Source organism: Bufo bufo, chromosome 4, assembly GCF_905171765.1.
Source record: "Bufo bufo chromosome 4, aBufBuf1.1, whole genome shotgun sequence".
Lineage (NCBI taxonomy): Eukaryota > Metazoa > Chordata > Amphibia > Anura > Bufonidae > Bufo > Bufo bufo.
The window spans coordinates 449,184,884-449,209,980 of NC_053392.1; the positions used below are offsets into that span (position 1 = coordinate 449,184,884).

At 42.3% G+C, this 25,097-nt stretch overlaps 1 protein-coding gene across 1 annotated transcript in view; it reads right to left on the reverse strand.

Moving 5' to 3' along the window:
• LOC120999265 (pecanex-like protein 2) overlaps positions 1 to 25,097 on the reverse strand; it is a 535,756-nt gene that overhangs the window by 44,051 nt on the left and 466,608 nt on the right. The window contains exons 18-19 of the mRNA XM_040430137.1: positions 20,349 to 20,403; positions 17,952 to 18,058 (exon numbers count right to left, since the gene is read on the reverse strand). Of these exons, the coding sequence (XP_040286071.1) occupies positions 17,952 to 18,058; positions 20,349 to 20,403 (162 nt within the window). The remainder of the gene's footprint in view (positions 1 to 17,951; positions 18,059 to 20,348; positions 20,404 to 25,097) is intronic.

Genomic DNA, 25,097 nt, shown 5'->3' on the forward strand with positions numbered 1-25,097 from the left:
TCCTGGGAATGGTGGGCTATTATATGAGGTTTGTTCCCCACTTTGCCACTTTAGCCGCTCCCTTAACAGGGCTCTTGAAGGGACGAAAATCAGTGATGGTTCGCTGGGATGATCGAGCGGATGAGGCTTTTGTCGCTTTGAAGTCGGCCCTGTGTGGGTCACCGGTTTTGGAGACGCCTGACTTCAAGAGGGAGTTCGTGGTACAAACGGATGCCTCCAAAGTAGGCCTCAGTGCTTTACTGTCTCAGGAAGTCAACGGGAGCCTAAACCAGGTACAGTATAGTGGAGAAAGAGTGCCTGACTATCAAGTGGGCACTCGAGTCTCTCCGCTACTATTTGTTGAGGAGAAAGTTCCGCCTGGTGATCAATCACTCCCCTCTCAAGTGGATGAGCCAGGCCAAAGACAGGAATGCCCGGGTCACCAGATGGTTTTTGTCTCTGCAGAACTTTAAGTTCTCGGTAGAACACAGAGCAGGCCGGTTGCAGGGAAACACGGATGCCCTGTCCCGGGTGCATTGTCTGGCATCTGTCCACCCCCTCAGAGTTGAACAAAGAGAGGGGATATGTGACACAGTGAGGGGTTGTGTCTGGCAAGGCAGGTATTTTCCTCCCAGCATGTGGGGCTGGGCTGGTTTCCAGCCAGGTGAGGTCAAATACCTGATGGGAGTTTAAGTGCCGGTTCGGTTTTTGGCAGCACCTGACTGTCCTTAAATAGGCAGCTGGGCTCAGCAGAGATGTCTCTGTTTTTGGGATCTGAGGCTTTGTGCCGTGCTGGAGGGCTTAGAGCTGCATGCTGGGGAAACTGGCCCCCTAAAGCCTGCTGTTAAATACTGGAGGCAGAACTGCCAGCAATGTGACTTGTGTTATATGAACTTTCCATTGTGTGTGAATTAACACCAAGACTGCAAAGTTACGTGCTGTTTTGTGTAATTGCCTCAAGTGTGAATAAACACTGACGTTTTGAGTTAAGAGCTTGTATTTTGCCTCTGTACTGCGCCCCCGCTTACTCTATCTACCAGAGCGAAACCCCACAATATAAAATGCAAGAATCAAATGTTGACTGTGTTATCAAAGCCTTTGACAAATCAGGGAGAAAACTGGCTCATTAAAAAAGGGGCACATACAAGAGTAATCCTGCTTGGTATTTATCATTGGTAATGTTACAGAATGCTCAACATCTGAGAAAGAATAACTATCTATAATTGTTCGGTCATCTAATAATTATCTGAAACAGTGATGTTTGGAGAATGTCAAATGCTCTTCAGCTTTAGTGCAGAGATTCATACTTTTCACAATTGTCTCGAACAGAGCCCAGTACAAGCACTCGTCATTTTCTGGCAGTTCCAGATGAATGGAGGTGCAGTGTGCATGTGCAACCCACTGCTTCATTCATTTCAGGGACCCACATTGTTGTGATTAGTGGGGATCCCAACAGTCAGACCCCACTGATGTAATAGTTATAGGGAATAACTTGATGTAACTGGAATATATCTTTGAAATTTCATTCATTTTGCTTATATTGTTAACAATGCAGATTTGTTGAATGAAAATGTGTGATGTCAAAATGTGTGATGTCAAATCCGCAGCATTCATGCCATGTGTGAACATGCCTTAAAAGGTAAGTTTTATTAATTTGTACATTAATTGTATATTTATGGATACATATTATTAACAGTAGTGTGGAATTTTTTTCTTGTTATTGTTGCTGCCTACTGTCATAAAGTGTAGCTAGATCTGCTGAGCCACTTGAACAGATTTGACTTACGGCTACTCCTAAGGGTATCATTTATGTGTCCACCATGGTATTCTCCTGTCGCAGCCAGCTCTGTGAGAAAATCTGGCAGACGTTCTTCTCTACCTGTTGCATGATGTTCTTTGTTTTGGTTTCACTTTCTCATCTCCTTTCCTTCTCTCAGCTGTCACCTATTTGCACTGATTGTCTCCCTTTATATTCCCTCCCATACTGCCTCACTTTGCGGTTTATACTTCTTCCTGGATTGTGTTCTCTGCTGGAGGCTGCTTCTCCTGATTCCTCAGATAAGTCTGTTTCCTTTATTTGTGTTTCTTGCTGGCTTGATTGTAGGTGACCCTGACTCCGTCCGTATTAAGTGCAGAGAGCCGGTGGTCGTGTCCCCTCACTATTATAGGGTTTTCAGGTGTCACATAGTATAAGGTACGAGGGCATGCAATCGTCTACCATAAAGATCTTTGCATGGGCATAGCAGTCAGGGAGAGCTCTTAGGGTTTTATAGGGCTCACCCATATGCTCCTTAGTTTGGGATCAAGCCAGTCGGATGTTTATTTATAAGTTCCAGCTTTCTGCAACACCATCCGTGATATTATAAACCGCCATAACCGTCTTAAGCATGGATCCGGTTTCAGCCTTGATTGACCGCATAACGCTCAGTCTTGGGACTTTTCGCTGCCGGTCGGGGCACGGCCCCTCCGATCGGTGGATGAATTTTTTGTAGCCCTGGGACAGATATATGATGACCCAGATCGTATTGCTCTGGCTGAATCTAAACTGCGTCTTTTATGCCAGGGTAAACAGTCCGCTGAGATATATTGTTCAGAATTTCGGAGATGGGCAGCTGATACTGGTTGGAATGATGCTGCACTCCGAAGTCAATTTTGCCATGGTCTTTCGGAAAGATTGAAAGATGCATTTGCTTTTCATGAGAGACCAGCATCGTTAGAGTCAGCCATGTCTCTAGCTGTTCGCATAGACAGGCGTCTTAGAGAGAGAGAGGAGACTACTCCCTCCTGTCATATTCAGTCCAAGGACAGTGGGGCTGTCTCATTCAATGCGCAGGGGTCTCAGTCTCTCTCAATCTCCTCTGAGGAGATGGCCATGCAGCTGGGTTTGCTTGCCTCTGATAGTAGAGGATTCAGCTCTCAGAGGAGGCTTTGTTTCTGTTGTGGGGGTATAAATCATTTGGCTAATGTTTGCCCCTCTAGGAGATTTATGGAGTTTTCTGAGGGTAATAAAAGAAAAACTAAGAAAAAAACCCTCTAAAAACTTTCCATTTGCTACTATTGGCAAGGTTGATGCGGAAATTGAAGTTTTGCCATTTACTTGTAGTTCCCGTTTTCTCCTACCTGCCAGGGTGGCGCTAGACAGGAAGAACATTGTTTGTGAGATTTTTGTAGATAGTGGAGCAGCTGTCAATCTCATTGATAATCAATTTGCAATAACGCATGGTTTCCAGGTATGCACTTTGGAAAAGGATATACCTGTTTTTGCTATCGATTCCGCTCCACTTTCTCAAAGATCGTTAAAGGGCATAGTTCACAATATCCGTTTGACTGTGGGTGATGCTCATGTTGAGGATATGTCATGTTTCGTCCTAAGCGGATTACCTACTCCTCTAGTGTTGGGGCTACCCTGGCTCACTAAACATAACCCCACCATTGATTGGCAAGCAAGGCAAATAAATGGTTGAAGTGAGTTTTGCAGAGAGAATTGCCTCACGGCGTCTCTTTCAGAGATTTCTACCAAGACTGTGCCATCTTTACTCTCTGAATTTTCGGATGTGTTTTCCGAGAGTGGTGTCCAGGAGTTGCCCCCGCACCTGGAGTACGACTGCCCTATTAATCTCATCCCAGGCGCCAAACTGACAAAATCACGTTTATACAATCTCTCCCAACCTGAAAGAGTCGCTATGCGTGCTTATATCTCTGAGAGCCTGAGAAAGGGACACATCCGACCCTCGAAGTCACCTGTTGCCGATGTTTTGTTTTTTTTTTTTTTAAGAAAAAAGATGGTTCTTTAAGACCTTGTCTGGATTTCAGGGAGCTGAACCGTATCACGGTTCGTGACCCATATCTGCTTCCTCTGATCCCGGACCTGTTTAACCAGATTGTTGGGGCTAAGGTTTTTTCTAAGTTGGATTTAAGAGGGGCATACAACCTAGTCGGGGTCAGGGAAGGGGACGAAAGGAAGACGGCCTTCAATACCCCTGAGGGTCATTTCGAGAATTTGGTTATGCCCTTTGGTTTGATGAATGCTCCGGCTGTCTTCCAACATTTTGTGAACAGCATTTTTCATCATTTAGTGGGGAAATTTGTACTGGAGTATCTGGATGACATTTAGATTTTTTCTACTGATTTCAAGACTCATCGAGACCACCTACGTCAGGTCTTGCTGATTCTGCGGGATAATAAATTGTACGTTAAACTGGAAAAATGTGTGTTTGCGGCTCCAGAGATTCAATTTCTTGGTTTTCTTCTCTCCGCTTCTGGTTTTCGCATGGACCCTGAGAAGGGCCGCGCTGTGCTTGATTGGGAGCTTCCTGAGAATCAGAAGGCGCTGATGCGTTTTTTGGGTTTTGCCAATTATTACAGAAAGTTCATTTTGAATTATTCCTCTGTTGTCAAGCCACTCACTGATATGGCTAAAAAGGGAGTAGATTTTTCTTCGTGGTCGGTAGATGCGTTTAAAGCCTTTTCTAGTATCAAAGAGAGTTTTGCTTCCTCTCCCATTTTGGTACAACCTGATGTCTCTCTACCTTTTATTGTTGAGGTGGACGCTTCTGAGGTGAGTGTGGATGCGGTCTTATCTCAGGGTCCCTCTCCTGCCAAATGGCGACCGTGTGCCTTTTTCTCTCTGCAGAGAGAAATTACGATGTGGGAGATAGGGAGTTGTTGGCCATAAAATTAGCTTTTGACGAATGGCGCCATTGGTTAGAGGGAGCCAGACACCCTATTACCGTGTTTACCGACCATAAGAATCTGGCCTACTTGGAATCGGCCAAGCGTCTGAATCCGAGACAGGCCAGATGGTCTTTGTTCTTTTCTAGGTTTAATTTTGTTGTTACGTTCCGCCCTGGGGTTAAAAATGTGAAGGCAGATGCCCTGTCACGTTGTTTTCCGGGAGGGGGGAACTTTGAAGACCCAGGTCCCATTTTGGCTGAAGGGGTGGTCGTCTCTGCTCTTTATCCTGATTTGGAGGCAGAGGTTCAGGCAGCCCAGGCAGAGGCTCCTGATCTTTGTCCCCCTGGGAGTTTGTTTGTGCCTCTCGCTTTACGACACAAGGTTTTTAAGGCGCACCACGATACTGTCCTTGCTGGGCACCCGGGGAGCAGAGCCACAGTGGATCTCATTGCTCGGAGATTCTGATTGCCAGCTTTTCGTAAGACGGTGGAGGGTTTTGTGGCAGCCTGCGAGACCTGTGCTCATGCCAAGGTCCCTCATTCACGGCCATCGGGTTCTCTCCTCCCGTTACCCATTCCTTCCCGTCCTTGGACGCATCTGTCCATGGACTTCATTACGGACCTGCCTCGTTCCTCGGGGAAGACTGTGATTCTGGTAGTAGTGGACCGTTTTAGCAAAATGGCGCATTTCATTCCCTTTCCTGGGTTACCCAATGCTAAGACGCTGGCGCAAGCGTTTGTTGATCACATTGTTAAATTGCATGGCATTCCTTCAGACATCGTTTCTGATAGGGGCACGCAATTTGTTTCCAGATTCTGGAAGGCCTTCTGTTCTCGCTTGGGGGTACGGTTGTCGTTCTCTTCTGCTTTTCATCCGCAGTCGAATGGTCAGACCGAACGCGTCAATCAGAATCTGGAGACAAATCTGCGCTGTTTTGTGGCGGAGAATCAGGAGGATTGGTGTTCTTTTTGTCCCTTGCTGAGTTTTCTTTAAATAACCGTCGCCAGGAGTCCTCTGATAAGTCACCATTTTTTGGTGCATATGGGTTTCATCCGCAGTTTGGGACATTCTCTGGAGACGGGTCTTCTGGTTTACCTGATGAGGAGACATTTTCCTCGTCTTTGTCATTTATTTGGCAAAAGATTCAGGGTAATCTGGAGAGGATGAGTGAGAGATATAAGCGTGTGGCGGATAAGAGACGTGTGCCTGGTCCGGACCTGAATGTGGGGGATCTGGTGTGGTTGTCTACAAAGAATATCAAACTGAAGGTTCCCTCCTGGAAGTTGGGTCCTAAGTTTATTGGGCCTTACAAGATCTTGTCTGTCATCAATCCCGTTGCCTTCCGTCTTGATCTTCCTCAGACTTGGAAGATCCATAATGTTTTTCACAGGTCCCTATTAAAACCTTATGTCCAACCCACTGTACCCTCCTCTTTGCCTCCTCCTCCGATTGTTGTTGATGGTAATCTTGAATTTAGGTCTCTAGGATTGTGGATTCTCGCATTATCCTCGGTTCTCTCCAGTACCTCATTTATTGGGAGGGTTATGGTCCTGAGAAGAGGATGTGGGTCCCAGAGGCGGACATTAAGGCCACTCGTCTCATCAGGGCTTTCCATAGGTCTCATCCTGAGAAGGTGGGCTCTGAGTGTCCGGAGTCCACCCGTAGAGGGAGGGGTACTGTCATCGACAGCTCTGTGAGAAGATCTGGCAGACATTCTTCTCTACCTGTTGCATGATGTTCTTTGCTTTGGTTTCACTTTCTCATCTCCTTTCCTTCTATCAGCTGTCACCTATTTGCACTGATTGTCTCCCTTTATATTCCCTCCCATACTGCCTCACTTTGCGGTTTATACTTCTTCCTGGATTGTGTTCTCTGCTGGAGGCTGCTTCTCCTGATTCCTCACATAAGTCTGTTTCCTTTATTTGTGTTTCTTTATAGCTTGATTGTAGGTGACCCTGACTCCATCCGTATCCATGTCACTAGTTGTTGATTAAACTAGACCAGTCCCATTTTTAGATTGGATAAAAAGATGGTATATGCTGAGAGAGGGATCATCTTCTTGAATCAGCTTGGGATGGTCATCTTGAAGAAAGCATCTTGAAACATCTTGAGACCTGAAGACATCTTGACCCATTGGATCCAGCCACTTGACCACCTTTTCAGCCATTGGAGGCAGCCATCTTAGGACCATTGAAACTGATTTCTGCTAGCTGACATTTTGGGTATAGTATAACCTTACCTATATTTTATAGGATAATTAATTAAGATTATATATATATATATATATATATATATTCAATTAACCATACTTTGCGTATAGTATCTGTTTTGGAATAAGATTGGGGTGTACCTGCAGCATCATCCTAAAACTTGATCCAATTCAGGGAGATTTATATGTACTGTTGGAAACACGGTATCATCTCCAAAGAACTGAATTCAGTTCTAGGCTGTTATGGTTAATTATGTATATATATTTGTATCAATAAAAGAGGAAATCTGAAATAGACCATATTTGGATTTAATTAGACATTTGTCGACTGAGAGAAATCAGGTATCAAATTGAAAAAAATATAATTTAAGGGTATTGTCATAATAAGGCATAGTAGTGGAAATATATATACTCTAGATTATTTTGACTTTCTTAAAATTTTGCATATCATTGATTGAATTTCAATTGTCACCAATTTTCTTATATATATTAGTTTGCACCGTATTATTGTTATTTAATAAAAATATATTTTGTTTTACAACCGCCTTCTTTTGTCATCTAACTTAGCGCAGATCGCAAGCTCGTTTTAGATTGGTATCTATGATAATAGATTAGAATCTCCTTCATTACAGATTCTAATTTATTTACATAAATAATATAGACTGTTAATTGGAGACAGCATAAATATTCAGACAAAGTGCGTTGGTTTTCTAGCAATCACTTGTGCGTTGTGTGAAAATCGCAGCATGTTCTACAGTCGTGGCCAAAAATTTTGAGAATTACATAAATATTGGAAATTGGAAAAGTTGCTGCTTAAGTTTTTATAATAGTAATTTGCATATACTCCAGAATGTTATGAAGAGTGATCAGATGTATTGCATAGTCCTTCTTTGCCATGAAAATTAACTTAATCGCAAAACAAAACTTTCCACTGCATTTCATTGCTGTCATTAAAGGACCTGCTGAGATCATTTCAGTAATCGTCTTGTTAACTCAGGTGAGAATGTTGACGAGCACAAGGCTGGAGATCATTATGTCAGGCTGATTGGGTTAAAATGGCAGACTTGACATGTTAAAAGGAGGGTGATGCTTGAAATCATTGTTCTTCCATTGTAAACTATGGTGACCTGCAAAGAAACGCGTGCAGCCATCATTGCGTTGCATAAAAATGGCTTCACAGACAAGGATATTGTGGCTACTAAGATTGCACCTCAATCAACAATTTATAGGATCATCAAGAACTTCAAGGAAAGAGGTTCAATTCTTGTTAAGAAGGCTTCAGGGCGTCCAAGAAAGTCCAGCAAGCGCCAGGATCGTCTCCTAAAGAGGATTCAGCTGCGGGATCGGAATGCCACCAGTGCAGAGCTTGCTCAGGAATGGCAGCAGGCAGGTGTGAGCGCATCTGCACGCACAGTGAGGCGAAGACTTTTGGAAGATGGCCTGGTGTCAAGAAGGGCAGCAAAGAAGCCACTTCTCTCCAAAAAAACCATCAGGGACAGATTGATCTTCTGCAGAAAGTTTGGTGAATGGACTGCTGAGGACTGGGGCAAAGTCATATTCTCCGATGAAGCCTCTTTCCGATTGTTTGGGGCATCTGGAAAAAGGCTTGTCTGGAGAAGAAAAGGTGAGCGCTACCATCAGTCCTGTGTCATGCCAACAGTAAAGCATCCTGAGACCATTCATGTGTGGGGTTGCTTCTCAGCCAAGGGAGTGGGCTCACTCACAATTTTGCCTAAAAACACAGCCATGAATAAAGAATGGTCCCAAAACACCCTCTAACAGCAACTTCTTCCAACAATCCAACAACAGTTTGGTGAAGAACAATGCATTTTCCAGCACAATGGAGCACCGTGCCATAAGGCAAAAGTGATAACTAAGTGGGTCGGGGACCAAAACGTTGACATTTTGGGTCCATGGCCTGGAAACTCCCCAGATCTTAATCCCATTGAGAACTTGTGGTCAATTCTCAAGAGGCGGGTGGACAAACAAAAACCCACTAATTCTGACAAACTCCAAGAAGTGATTATGAAAGAATGGGTTGCTATCAGTCACGAATTGGCCCAGAAGTTGATTGAGAGCATGCCCAGTCGAATTGCAAAGGTCCTGAAAAAGAAGGGCCAACACTGCAAATACTGACGCTTTGCATAAATGTCATGTAATTGTCGATAAAAGCCTTTGAAACGTATGAAGTGCGTGTAATTACATTTCACTACATCACAGAAACAACTGAAACAAAGATCTAAAAGCAGTTTAGCAGCAAACTTTGTGAAAACTAATATTTGTGTCATTCTCAAAACTTTTGGCCACGACTGTATATTCTGCGATTTCTACGCATTGCTGGTCCCATAGAGGTGAATGGAGCTGCGTGGAAATCATATTGCATCCGCAAGAAAGTGCGGATGCAATGCGTTTTTCACGGATGGTTACTAAGAGATGTTGTTTGTATACATTCAGTTTTTTATCACGTGCGTGCAAAACGCATCAAAACACATTGCACCCGCATGATAAAAATTTAACAACTGAACACGATCGCAGGCAAAACTGAATGACTTTTCCTGAGAAATCATGCATTTTTCACTGAACTCATTCGCAACGCATCCAGACCTAATCCAGACACGCTCGTCTGCATGGGACCTTAGGAGTGAGGCTGGGTGTGCCCCCTACCATAGCTTCAGAATCTCCAAAGCAGCTACCTACAAGAACATTTTTATTTTCTCATTTAAAAAGAAATACAAATTTTTCTCAAATGTTGGTGTGGGGGGGAATAAGCTCAAAATGTGTTTTAGCATCCAGAGAATACACAGCTCATCAAATCTTATTGAAAACACCTGAAATAATAGTCCGAAATGCGGGATAGAGCATGTCCAGAAAGTACATTTTTTTTGGGGGGGAGGGGGAGGTAATAGCAATACACGTATGCTCCAGAGGGTAGTATTTTAACTCAGTGAAAACTCTTGAAATACTAGACTGAAATCTGTGTCAGGACACCTCCAGACAGTGCAATTTTTATTTTTGTTTTGCAAAAAAATGAAATGGCAATACAAGTGTGCAATGCATAATGTTTTACATTTTTGAGTGAAAACATATGAAATACTACTCCAAAATCATAATAACTCCCTGGATCAACGACCCATCTCTAGTAGCTATAGACTGTAATATTATTACACTCCAGAAATACAGCCAGGCCCCTCTTAAACTCTTTTATTAAACACCATCACCACCTCCTCAGGCAGAGAGTTCCATAGTCTCAATGCTCTTACCGTAAAGAATCCTCTTCTATGTTTGTGTACAAACCTTCTTTCCTCCAGATGCAGAGGATGTCCTCTCGTCACAGTCACAATCCTGGGGATAAATAGATGATGGGAGAGATCCTTGTACTGACACCTGATATATTTATACATAGTTATTTGATCTACCCCGAGTCCTCTTTTTTCTAAAGTGAATAACCCTAATTTTCATAATCTTTCAGGGTACTGTAGTCCATCCGTTCCAGTTATTACTTTAGTTGCACTCCTCTGAACCCTCTCCATCTCTGCTATGTCTGTCTTGTACATGTTTTACAATCCAGAGGGTAGCATTTCAAATCTCTGTGAAAACACCTTAACCACCTCCCGACCGCCCATAGACTAAAAACGTCTGGGAGGTTGTTCTCTATTTCTGAATTCCCAGATCGTGTTGCATGCTGTCAGTGACAGCAGGGCAACCCTTAGAGATGGCAGGGACAGTGCCCAGGTGTCCCTGCCTTCTAGATCGCTGTATACACAGCGCTCACCGAGTGCTGTGTATACAGAGCAGGAAGCGCTATGCGCTTCCTGTTCTGGCCCGGCGGTCATGTGATCGCCTGGGCCAGGAGAGTGCAGCAGCTGTGAGGTCTTTCAGAGACCTCGATCAGCCCTGCACTGAGGATGTACAGCGCTGTACAGACTCTCTGGGGGTGTATTTCCAATGTAACTGGGGCTACTATGTCAGCCCCAGTTACAGGAGAATTCAACAGTGAAAAAAAGAAAGTGAAGTTAAATGTCCCAAAGAGGGGGACGTATGGGGGACGAAAAGTGTAGAAAAATAAAAATAAAAAAAGTGTTAAAAAATTAAAATAAAATAAAAGGTTTAACATGTAAAAAAATTCCCCAAGTAAGGAATAAAAAAAAAATTTAATATAGAAAAAATAAAATAGACATATTTGGTATTGCCACATGACGGCCGGCTCTATACATATATCACATTATCGACCCAGTCCGATAAACACCATAAAAAAATAAAAACTGTACCAAAAAAAGCCATTTTTGTCACCTTGCATCACAAAAAGTGCAACACCAAGTGATCAAAAAGGCGTATATCCCACAAAATAGTATCAATAAAACAGTCACCTCATTCTGCAAAAAATGAGCCCCTACATAAGAAAATCTCAAAAAAAAACATAGCTCTCAGAACATGGACACATTAAAACATAATTTTTTTGTTTCAAAAATGCAATTATTGTGTAAAACTTAAATAATAAGAAAAAGTATACATATTAGGTATCTGCTCTATAAAAATGTCACTTGACCGAACCCCTCAGGTGAATGCTGTAAAAATAAATAAATAAAAACTGTGCTAAAACAACAAATTTTTTGGTCACCTTGCCCCAAAGAGTGTTATAATGAATGATCAAAAAAATCATATGTACCCAAAAATAGTACCAATACAACTGGAACCTTATCCCCTAGTTTCCAAAATGGGGTCACTTCTTGGGAGTTTCTACTGTAAGGGTGCATCAGTGGGGCTTCAAATGGGACATGGCATCTAAAAACCATGTTGCGCTCCATTTCTTCTGTGCCCTGCCGTTTGCCCATACAGCAGTTTATGACTACATGTGGGGTGTTTCTGTAAACCGCAGAATCTGGGTAATAAATATTTGTTTGGCTGTTAACAATCGATGTCTTAAAGAAAAATTGGATGAAAATGGAAAATCTGCCCAAAAAGTTAAATTAAAAAATTTGATCTCCATTTTCCTTTACATCTTGTGGAACGCCTAAAGGGTTAACAAAGTTTGTAAAATCGGTTTTAAGTAACTTGAGGGGTGTAGTTTCTATAATGGGGTCATTTATGGGGGCTTTAGGCCCACAAAGTGACTTCAGACCTGAACTGGTCCTTAAAAAGTGGTTTTTGGCAATTTTCTTAAAAAAATTAAGAATTGCTTCTAAACTTCTAAGCCTTCTAACGTCCTAAAAAAATAAAATGACATTTCCAAAATGATGCCAACATAAAGTAGACATATGGGGAATGTTAAATAATAAATATTTTATGAGGTATCACTTTCTGTTTTAAAAGCAGAGAAATAGAAATTTAGAAAATTTGGGATTTTTTCATAAATAAAGGTGAAATATATTGACTCAAATTTATGACTAGAATGAAGTACAATGTGTCACGAGAAAAGAATCTCTGAATGGCTTGGATAAGTAAAAGGGTTCCAAAGTTATTACCACATAAAGTGACATATGTCAGATTAGCAAAATTAGGCCTGGTCAGAAATGGCCCAGATGTGAAGTGGTGAAATAATAGATCAAACAATTTAACAGGTTATCTCCAGGCAGTTCAAGTGTTTTTTTTTTTTTTTAAACAATAGCAATACAAGGGAGCAACGTGTGTTTTACAATATAGCTGATAGCGTTTTAAATCTCTGAGTGAAAACATGTGAAATACTGGTCCGAAATCTGTGTCAGGGCATCTCCAAACAGTTCAAGTGTTGGTCTGTGTGTATTTGTGGGGTAATAATATCATAATAGGTTGACTTCTGTTTTACACTAGAAAAAGCCATTTTTTTTCAGAATCTGCATATTTGAATGCACATAAGATATAAAAGGGGTTATCCAATTTCTGAAACAGCCCCCCCATATGCCGGGCCCCTCAGATGTAATATACTTACCCCGCTCCTGGTCCCCGCACCGCCGCTGCTGCCAAAGGCAGGCGAGGACAGGGACGAGCCTCCCTAGCGTCACCCGCGATGCTAGGGAGGTTCGCCCCCATCCCCGCCTGACATTGACTCCATCTCCCCCTGACACCGGATGTTTTCATCCATGTACAGGGAGAAGCAGCGGCGGTGTGGAGACCTGGAGCGGCGCCAGGAGCGGGGTAAGTATATTACTTGTGAGGGGCCGTTTCAGAAATTGGATAACCTTTTTAAGTTCAAATACTGCATGTTAGTGGCGCTGAAAATGCATTAATCCAAAAGTAACTTGTCAGTAGCAGTGTCTTCAGTGTGTTATGGAAAGGGAAAGACATTTTATTGCACTTCTGTCTTTAAGTTCCAGAAAACAGACTTGCAAACCGTTGCATACTTTGTGTGACTGTGCACATTAGGCCAATGTCAAGAATTTGGAAGGGTTCCAAATGAAAGATCCAGAGCCAGGCCTTGTCCTCCCAGAACCAGAATGTGGGTAGTAGCAGCACTAGCTATTCAGCCAGAAGTAGTAGTAGTAGTAGGCTGCAGTTATTCGAACTTTGGAAAGGCACAACATTATCATTGAGAAGAAAGAGGATGATATTGTGGATTGAATGATTCACTCCTCCTCTCAGTCACATCAGGATGACGTGGAGGTGACTTTCTGAGTCTGACACTATGCCTTGGGGCCAGGGGTCACAGCCTTCCTGCTTCTCTTCCTTGCAGCCACAGAGAAGCCTTTCAGTGCTGTACTCTCTGTCTTCACTGCCCCTTCCTAGTGGGGCACCTTCTTTGTACCTAAGAAGAGGCAACAAAATTCCACCACGCCCTCCCTGTTGACTTGTGTGAGAGCAGTCACCATTTGGACTAGCATGAGGAGGAGGAGATTCAGTACACGGCTAAGGACCCCATGCATAGCTGTGTGCAAATAGTGGTACAAATAGGTACAGGGAGTGCAGAATTATTAAGCAAGTTGTATTTTTGAGGATTAATTTTATTATTGAACAACAACCATGTTCTCAATGAACCCAAAAAACTCATTAATATCAAAGCTGAATATTTTTGGAAGTAGTTTTTAGTTTGTTTTTAGTTTTAGCTATTTTAGGGGGATATCTGTGTGTGCAGGTGACTATTACTGTGCATAATTATTAGGCAACTTAACAAAAAACAAATATATACCCATTTCAATTATTTATTTTTACCAGTGAAACCAATATAACATCTCAACATTCACAAATATACATTTCTGACATTCAAAAACAAAACAAAAACAAATTAGTGACCAATATAGCTACCTTTCTTTGCAAGGACACTCAAAAGCCTGCCATCCATGGATTCTGTCAGTGTTTTGATCTGTTCACCATCAACATTGCGTGCAGCAGCAACCACAGCCTCCCAGACACTGTTCAGAGAGGTGTACTGTTTTCCCTCCTTGTAAATCTCACATTTGATGATGGACCACAGGTTCTCAATGAGGTTCAGATCAGGTGAACAAGGAGGCCATGTCATTAGATTTTCTTCTTTTATACCCTTTCTTGCCAGCCACGCTGTGGAGTACTTGGACGCGTGTGATGGAGCATTGTCCTGCATGAAAATCATGTTTTTCTTGAAGGATGCAGACTTCTTCCTGTACCACTGCTTGAAGAAGGTGTCTTCCAGAAACTGGCAGTAGGACTGGGAGTTGAGCTTGACTCCATCCTCAACCCGAAAAGGCCCCACAAGCTCATCTTTGATGATACCAGCCCAAACCAGTACTCCACCTCCACCTTGCTGGCGTCTGAGTCGGACTGGAGCTCTCTGCCCTTTACCAATCCAGCCACGGGCCCATCCATCTGGCCCATCAAGACTCACTCTCATTTCATCAGTCCATAAAACCTTAGAAAAATCAGTCTTGAGATATTTCTTGGCCCAGTCTTGACGTTTCAGCTTGTGTGTCTTGTTCAGTGGTGGTCGTCTTTCAGCCTTTCTTACCTTGGCCATGTCTCTGAGTATTGCACACCTTGTGCTTTTGGGCACTCCAGTGATGTTGCAGCTCTGAAATATGGCCAAACTGGTGGCAAGTGGCATCTTGGCAGCTGCACGCTTGACTTTTCTCAGTTCATGGGCAGTTATTTTGCGCCTTGGTTTTTCCACACGCTTCTTGCGACCCTGTTGACTATTTTGAATGAAACGCTTGATTGTTCGATGATCACGCTTCAGAAGCTTTGCAATTTTAAGAGTGCTGCATCCCTCTGCAAGATATCTCACTATTTTTGACTTTTCTGAGCCTGTCAAGTCCTTCTTTTGACCCATTTTGCCAAAGGAAAGGAAGTTGCCTAATAATTATGCACATCTGATATAGGGTGTTGATGTCATTAGACCACACCCCTTCTCATTACAGAGATGCACATCACCTAATATGCTTAATTGGTAGTAGGCTTTCGAGCCTATACAGCTTGGAGTAAGACAACATGCATAAAGAGGATGATGTGGTCAAAATACTCATTTGCCTAATAATTCTGCACGTAGTGTATTGATTGGCGGTGAGGGCAGCGACAGTCGTAGTCGGGGCAAATGCAGAGCAGGGGAGTCATTGTATTTCAATGTTTTTTTGCGGCAGTGGTGAGGAATCTCCACAGAAACAAGTCCAGCTCCTTTTGACCCCCCAATTATGTTGGCCTGGAGCACCATACAAGGCACTTTTTCGCCTCCTCCTCTATGGAGCAACTACAGGGTACAGCATTGCTCCCACTCCCCCTCCTTCCTAACACATGTATCAAGTCAAGCGTTACATGTGGTGTTGCAGCTGATCATCCTGGGTGAGAATAGCCACATAGGCGAACAGTTACTAAAGTATATCAAGCAGCAAACTTTCCACAGGCTGTCACCCCACCAACACTAACTGGAAAAGGTGGTCAGCAACAATGGTCTCAACATTGTAGCCACGCTGAACATGTGGGAAATAACACTTGCTCTATGCATGGCATACATCATTAACCTAGTCGCGCAACACTATTTTAAAAAGTACACAGGGTTGTGCAAAGTGCCAGCAATGTCCAGAAGTCTGGCCTCACATTTTTGTCATTCTTAAGTGGCGAGGAACCCTCTCCTGGACTTTCAGTGACAGAACATTCTGCCGCTACACTGCCTAATCTGCAACATTTCAACTTGCTGGAATTCAACATTGCACATTCTAGAGTGTCTGTACGAGCAGCAGAAAGCCATGAATGATTTTGTCTTGCACCAGACCGCCTCAGCAAGGAGAATGTATTGTTTCGAGATTAAGCTATTGCATCTCATGCCCCTCATATTTATCTTAAAACAGACGCTGACGGTCATGCAAGAGGTGGACGACAACAGAAGAAGAACAGCTAACACATCTGGCTATCCACCATGTAGCTGTTGGAGACCCACAAGGAGAAACACCCATGGAGCAGAAGAAGGAGAGTGAGGAGCTGCCACTGGAGGAGGAGTTGGATTTGGAGGATGATGATGATGACAGTGACACTGGCCACAACACCCTATAGTCTCAGTGGGCGGCGGACCTGGAAATGGCTGTCTACTCAGGCATGCTTGCCATAAAGGGGGAGCTGTATACTCACTTGTTTACACACTGGCCGGCGTATTATTGACATCAAGCAGTCTGTTGATTACAGGATAGCCATGCTTTTAGACCACTGCTATTAAAGCAAAATGGGGAAATGTTTTCTTTGCTCCTCAAGAAGACATCAATGTGGTCAGGGCAGGTCAGGCAGCAAAGGGTGAAATCCATGAAACAAGCAGAGATTGGTACACAAACCAAGACAACATACCTTTGCAGGACTCTAGCTATCTAGAACCTATTGCTCAGGAACTTTGCCATAGGGGAAGGTGCCTTAAGCACCCCAGGGTAGCTGGCCATTGGCTGGGTAAGAATAGGATGCGCATGCTGACCCTTTAAGAGGGGGAGGGAGCATGCCCGAGTGCCCTTCAGGCAGTATGGTAGGGGCTTAGCCAGCAAGAAGCAGGCAACAGCCTGAGTGAAGGGAGAGAGCTACTCAGGCGGCCGGCCCACCAGGAAGAAGGAGAGAGAGACCAGTCCTTGCCGCTATAACACCTACTGTGGCAGTTAGAGTGTGGGAGGCACTTGGGCAGCAACATATAGGCTGTAGACACACTGTGCAGCCTGGGTCAGTTAACTGTCATGCTGGTATGGCAGTACCATCACATCACAGCAGTCACTAGCAGTCTGTGTGACTTAGGGGTGTCACATAGCTGTAAATCTAATACCATTGTTCCAGCATAGCGATCATGTGCTTTTGTTAGAAACAACATCTAGGGTGAAGGGGGCATCTTTTTTTAGAGCACATATTTTCTATTTATCTTATACATATGAGTACATTTCTGAGTCTATCATACCAGTTACCACAGCACAGTTTAAATTTCAATGTTTGTATGAAGAACAGTTTGCTGAATTAACAGTTTTAAAGGAAGAGAGAGACAGACATGTACGTGAAACAAATTCAACTAGGTAACTACTGTATTTATTAGGAAACTAAATTCCATAAGGCTAGGCACAACATTAAAAAAGGAACACAAGTTCACTATGTTCCAGGTTCAGCATCAAGCTCTAATCTTTGGCGCTTCTGGTCCCTACTGGACCAGAAGTGTGATGTTCTGTCAACATGCAAATCACTGCTGCAGGCTAATAAATGGCCTTGGTGGTGATGCATCAGGAACGGCAAATTACCACTGAGCTTTAGTGGTAATGTACCGTTCTTGCACAGGTCACTTCTGAGGCCACCGATTGACCCGCAACAATGACATGGGCGTTGATAGGACATCACACGTTCAGTTCAGTGGAGACCAAAGTAAAGGCATTGATGGGAGCTTGACATTGCACCTGGAACACTTTGAATAGACGACTAAAGTGAATGTTTTTTGTTTTTTTTTAGTTTTACACTGTGCCTGGCCCTGCGGAATTTTGTTTACGCTCAGGGACAAACCCTTTAGGTTTTTTAATAGTCCAAAAACATTTTCACAAAATATAATGTTATTATGCAGTTGCACAGGTATGCAAGTTGAGGTTGTGATTTTTACACTTTCATTTAAAAGACAAAGTTCTACCTTTTGTTTGGTGGACATTATTCTCCATTGATTTAGCCCCTGAGCCTTTATGACAAGGGGTTGATGAGATTCTAAAGCTCTCACTGTTATTGCTTTCCGAGTTGATGGTTACTGATGACAAGTCACCATTACAGTCAGCTTCTTCATTAATGGTTCCGTCATTATGGCTTCTGTCATAATCTTTTTTCATCCTGTGTTAAATGAGTAACACACATCTAAAATCACTATAGAATTAACTTTCTGTGCTAACATATTTATTTAAAAAGCATCACAAAAAAAACACAACGGGGTTCATTTATCAATACTGGTGTCTGCACTGCCATGGATGTTCTTTATTTATGACGAGGCCCACACCTTATCATAAATGAATCGCATTCTCGGTAGCACATCCACAATTGATTGCACAGGGAGATGTTCTGATGATTATTGTACAGTTGTAGTGAGCTAAACTTAAAGAGAACCTTTCATCAGTTTTGACATAGGCTAATTATGGTATTACCTTGTAGGGCTGCCCCACTGATGCAATGGGTGTATATTTTTTTTCAAAACCCCCCCTCTCGTTCGTCCGCTGCGGCCCCCCGATGATTTGGCGCTCTGTATTATAATGAGCATTAAACTCGCAATGGGGAGGAGACGCAGTCTTCTGCTGTGGGTGTCTCCTTCTCCCTGGCTGTGAGCGCAATCTAATCAGAGTGGACCGCTTACAGCCAGGGAGAAGGAATCTCGCTCCTTTTCATGGCCATTTATCAGAAATGAGCGTTCTTATGAACACTTGTTTCCAGAAATTGGCCTGTATGTTGTGCAGTGTAATAGGGACATAAAGGGATTTCCCAATAAAAATGATTTTTTTAACAAATTCTTGCAGGTTGGCCTCTGAAATGGATTTATACTTACTTGCTTCCCGCCATTCTAGTCCTCCGCACTGCCCCTGCTGTCTCCACCTTCTGGTCAAAGCACTACCGTATTTACATCTGGCTGACTGTGGGCATAGTTGCATGCTTCTGTCCAGCCAATGACTAGCTTCAGCAGTGATGTGGCCACAAGTAGTGTTTCACCGCTGAAGCCAGTCATTTGCTGGAGCTGTGCATGTAACCATGCCCATGGACTGCCAGGTGTAAACAGCACAGGAACCGGAAGATGAATACAGTGGGGGCAGGAAAGCATGAATTTTTTTTTTTCAGGGACCACCTGTTAAAAAAACATTTTCACTAAAAAACCCTTAATAACCAAATACTTTTTTTGTGATTTAGTGCAAGTACTTCAAATAGTTGTAACTTTTTTATTTGTTGGACTACCAAAATAAATTTTACAACAGTTTTTTACTTGACACATAGGGCTTCATTATATATTTTTTAGTTTTATTTGGGGGAAACTGTACAAAACTTTTTTTTAAGTTATCGGGTCACAAGAATGCATAAGCCGCCAAGAGGACCGCGGATCCACAGCGGTCACACCAGAAAGTTGAAGTAGAAGAGTCACATCAGCATCTCTGTTTTTTTTCTTTTTATTGCGAAAACTTCACAGCATGTATATAAATAAAGTGCAACATTTCGGCTGTAACCAGCCTTTATCAAGCATAATCAAAAAGTGACATATACCAACATTAAATAGGGTAACCTCCACCCTCCTCAAAAAACATCCTCCAATAATATGCATTCACCTACAGCACCCAGCCAATCATAATTGATCACAGTTACATTCCGTCTTTTGCATATATCAGTAGTCTCACCTGTGTAGGCTTCACCATGGACTTACATACTCCCGCCCGACGTTCGCGTCTCCGCTTCCACACTGTGCAAACTCGCATTACCCAATGTTTGCATATCACCCAGGCAACCACGCTGCAAATCTCGCGGAGATCCCGCGTGAACGCGTCACAATACGTCTCTACTCATGTCACACAGCTGGCACCGGGAACAGCCGCGCACGGATATGACATCACTATGTGTCCAGTTGCCAGGGTAATGCACAAAACTAATTGCGGACACAGTGAAAGCGGAGCTACAGGAGTAAGGGTCCATCTGCCCAATAATTCATGTCATATATATATCCACATCCAACACATTGTGGCAGGACATGTATATGACTTGGTGGTGTACATTTATTTAGGGACTAGGCATATAGTTATCACAAGCTGGTTACACATATCATTCTAGAGGATGTAGCAAACATGATTAAAAACATTTAAAAAAATCACTAAGATTATACAGGATACGGAGGATGATCTCAATAAAGTGTTTATATATCTCCTAACTAGGGGGTCACCTTATTCAATCCCTGCCACACTAAAATCTAAATTAGCACCATGTGGTTCAAGGGATTGCAGGGTATATATCCACTTAAGTTCTTTTTTCCTTAAGATTTTTTCTCTGTCTCCACCCCTTCTAAGGAAACCCACTGCATCAATGACTCTAAAACGCTACTGATTAATAGAATGTCCATGCTCAATGAAATGTCTAGTGACTAGTTTGTCCAACGCACCTTTCCTTATTGTACTCTTGTGTTTGTTGATACTTTCTCTCACCTTCATTGTAGTCTGTGCAGAAGGAAAAAATAACTGAACCTTTTCGATGGCGCTGTCAGCAGGAATCAGATAACAGGTAGGTATTGATAAACACAATACTTTTTATTTTCAGTCTACGCGTTTCAGGGGCGGAGAGCCCCCTTCATCAGGACAATATACAGCATAAAGAGGCATTCACATGTAGCGATTATTTAAACACAGAAATGGCACGTAAGAGACAACAGAGGTGGAGAATGGGGAGGGGAGGGAGGGGGCGGGCGGTGGGCGTGTGTGCCAGACAATGGGGAACACGTCTTCTATTGTTTAATTCCATACAGACCTATTTGCTAGTAGAATATGTTACTTTTTTCTATACAGCAAATGTGTGGTTATATTCTAGTATACATTGGAAAATGACAGGGCTGGAGTGGTCGGAATGGCCATGTTGTTGGATGTTTTTGGGTGGATGGATCTCATACTCCTGCTTTATTGTCAGGGACCGGCAGCAGGTAGTGTAAAGCATGGTGGTTTATTTTGTTTTGTATTCAGAATGGTACAGGAGGTTGGCAAGAGGATTATTAAATGATTGACAACTAGTATATAAGGGATAATCGATCATCACAATAAATACTAAAAGAGGGATAAAGATAATAATAATAATAATAATAATAATAATAATAATAATAGTAGATAAGACCAAAAAATAGGGGGTAGGAGTGTATATAATTATACAGTGTAAAATTACTGTGTAGTCTTTTTATTATCATTATTAGGTGCATTCCTTGCCTCATTGCACATCTTTGGAGTACCCCAAAATGACGGGTGCAGTGGGAGTTTGCAGATGTTATTTTGTTTTACTTTGTATTATTTTATATGTAGATGTTATTTTATTTTATAGTTTCTCATATTGATAAGGGATTGAGGTAGAGGAAATACCAAGACAAATATCCTCCTGAGATCGAAAGATCAAGAGTATCCATATGATGTGATGGTGTATTGTTACTTTTATTGAAACTGTATCCATTTTTATCATGGACACAGTTTCATGTGTGTAAACTAGCAGAGATATTTAAGCAGTGTTGTTGACCTGCCAGCATATATTGCATAAAGATAGTGTTTGTACTTGCACAGTAGGACAAGACAAAACAAAAAAGGGGAGGAAGGAAGGGGTTAAGCTAAAAAATGGTCTCATTTATTTCATTTAATCCTTGTGGCGCAAGGGTATCTAATTCGTACATCCAGTAGACTTCTCGTCGCTGCAGGGTACTAAACCGATTGTATGGGTTTTCTGGTATGTAGTCTATTGGTGTAATCTTGATTGGGTGATTTTTTCCTTCTGGTGTAGAGGCACAATGTCCTTTCACCCTCCAAAACCAGACAGCAACACACACCCCAACAGTACACGAACACTCACCACCATCCCGGCAGCTTTGCACTCCAATCCTCAGCCCTCATTTCACCCTGGTGCATCTGGTGGGAACACTCCCCCAAATACCACACAAACACTCACTCCCACGCAAACAGCCTCTCACTCCATACATCTCAATGACACAGTATACACCTCCAGCGATGATTTCTTAGAGAAATTTAGGGCACTAAAAACAAAATATTTTGAACATAAAAACCGATCCCGACTCCCACCTATAGATCCCCCCACCCAGGAATCAGCCAAATCCATAGAGGCCCTCTATGACAGCCCCTCTTTCGAGCCCCTAGGGCCTCTGCCCGCTCCCCTTCTCCCTGCCACCAATGGCACTTTCCCACACATCACCATTCCAGGTATATCCACATCGTCCCCAGATAGTACTCCTACAGACATCTCCCTACTCTGCAACCTCACCACACATCATACCCCTCCATCACTACCTCAGCTAATAATCAAGTCATTACCATTGACAATTCACTCCCTGGTTCCTCTGCGCTAGTACCTTTTTTAGGCCATGCCAAAACCAACCCACCTCCTGCCAGTTCGACACCTCCTGCCAGTTCGACACTGTCCACAACATACTGCCTACATCCCCAAAAAACCACCCACCAGATTTTGCAGTATTTCAGACCAATCCCTGGAAAAAGAAAACCCGAACACGAGGTTGTAGGAGAGGTGTCCAAAAAAGGAAAATCGTCCAGATACTAGAGACAAACAAATCCGTATCTACGTCCACTATAAAAAATCTTTAACCTTTCGTCCCATATTCTTACAGTAACAGAAACCAAGCTATTGGAAAAAGGATTATCCTTCTGTCCATTTAATACTGTCAACCCCTTTGAACTGTTCCTGGATATACAAAAATTCAGGCGAAACCTCACAATTAAAAGGCATTTTGAGGCGTAAAATAGCAAACCTCCTCCAAAACAGAAAAAAATAGACCAATTAACAGAAATAGAACCACCCCTATTCACACATCAAGATGTTAGACCAAAGTCCAATTTCTTCCCCCTCCAAAGCCAGGGACATCATATCCCAACTTTTTTTGACCTTATATCTTCTGATCTCAAAAAAATGACTTTGGTACCAATCATGCCAAATATAAAAGAAAACCTTAGTAGACTCGAAAAGAATGCCCTAAAAAAACTTACCAATGAAAATATAATTGTTCGCCCAGCGGACAAAGGGGGTGGGATAGTTATCCAAGACTTTATCGATTATGAGAAGGAAGCATTAAACATCTTAAATGATACAGTTTATTATGAAAAAGTGCCAAAAAAAACCTTCCCAGGTATAAACAAAGACCTCGCAAAAATAATAAAGGACGCCCATGATAGAAATTATATAAATAAAAAAGAAAAAAACTTCCTAATGCCTAGAGCCCCTTGCACTCCTTACTTTTACCACCTCCCAAAAATACATAAAAATGGAACACACCCCCCTGGTAGACCAATTGTATCAAACACAAAATGTGCCACAAGTAACCTCTCACACTACCTGGATCTATTTTTGCAACCCCATGTACGCACACTACCCAGTTACCTCCATTATTCCAGCCAACTAATCCGGGAATTAAAGGACATCCCCTGGAAAGACTCATATGCATTGTTCACTATGGACGTCACAGCCCTATATTCCAACATCCAACATAATTTAGGCCTAGAGTGCATAAAAACCGTCCTGGAGGGAGATCCCACTCTAAAACCACCCCAAGTAAACTTTCTTCTAGAGGCCCTACGCTTTATTTTGGAGAACAACTTTTTTTTATCTATAATGGCATAACATACCATCAATGCAGGGGTACAGCAATGGGGACGAAAGTGGCGCCGTCTTTTGCAAACCTGTTTATGGGGGAATTTGAAAGGCTACACATCCTAAATACCGCACCCCATATCCAACAACTCATCTACTACAAAAGGTATATTGATGACATCTTCATGATATGGGATGGCGACGAAAACACCGCCTCACATTTTTGCAACACTATGAGTAACACAGGTTGGGGAATTAACTTTACGGCAAAATACAATAGAAGCGAGATCGATTTTTTGGATATCATTATCTCCACCGAAAATAACAAATTGGTCACTAAAACATATTTTAAATCCATAGATACAAATAGCTACATCAATTTTTCAAGTTTCCATAACAAAAAATGGTTGGAAAACATACCATACAGCCAATATAAACGGATTCGACTAAACTGTACTCTAGATTAAAATAGACAAATCACCAGGACCGGATGACATACACCCCTGTATCCTAAAGGAATTAACCACCTCAGCCCCCAGTGCTTAAACACCCTGAAAGACCAGGCAACTTTTTACACTTCTGACCTACACTACTTTCACCGTTTATTGCTCGGTCATGCAACTTACCACCCAAATGAATTTTACCTCCTTTTCTTCTCACTAATAGAGCTTTCATTTGGTGGTATTTCATTGCTGCTGACATTTTTACTTTTTTTGTTATTAATCGAAATTTAACTATTTTTTTGCAAAAAAAATGAAATTTTTCACTTTCAGTTGTAAAATTTTGCAAAAAAAACGAGATCCATATAGAAATTTTGCTCTAAATTTATTGTTCTACATGTCTTTGATGAAAAAAAAATGTTTGGGTAAAAAAAAAATGGTTTGGGTAAAAGTTATAGCGTTTCCAAACTATGGTACAAAAATGTGAATTTCCGCTTTTTGAAGCAGCTCTGACTTTCTGAGCACCTGTCATGTTTCCTGAGGTTCTACAATGCCCAGACAGTACAAATACCCCACAAATGACCCCATTTCGGAAAGTACACACCCTAAGGTATTCGCTGATGGGCATAGTGAGTTCATAGAACTTTTTATTTTTTGTCACAAGTTAGCGGAAAATGATGATTTTTTTTTTTTTCTTACAAAGTCTCATATTCCACTAACTTGTGACAAAAAATAAAAAGTTCTATGAACTCACTATGCCCATCAGCGAATACCTTGGGGTCTCTTCTTTCCAAAATGGGGTCACTTGTGGGGTAGTTATACTGCCCTGGCATTCTAGGGGCCCAAATGTGTGGTAAGGAGTTTGAAATCAAATTCTGTAAAAAATGACCTGTGAAATCCGAAAGGTGCTCTTTGGAATATGGGCCCCTTTGCCCACCTAGGCTGCAAAAAAGTGTCACACATCTGGTATCTCTGTATTGAGGAGAAGTTGAGGAATGTGTTTTGGGGTGTCTTTTTACATATACCCATGCTGGGTGAGATAAATATCTTGGTCAAATGCCAACTTTGTATAAAAAAATGGGAAAAGTTGTCTTTTGCCAAGATATTTC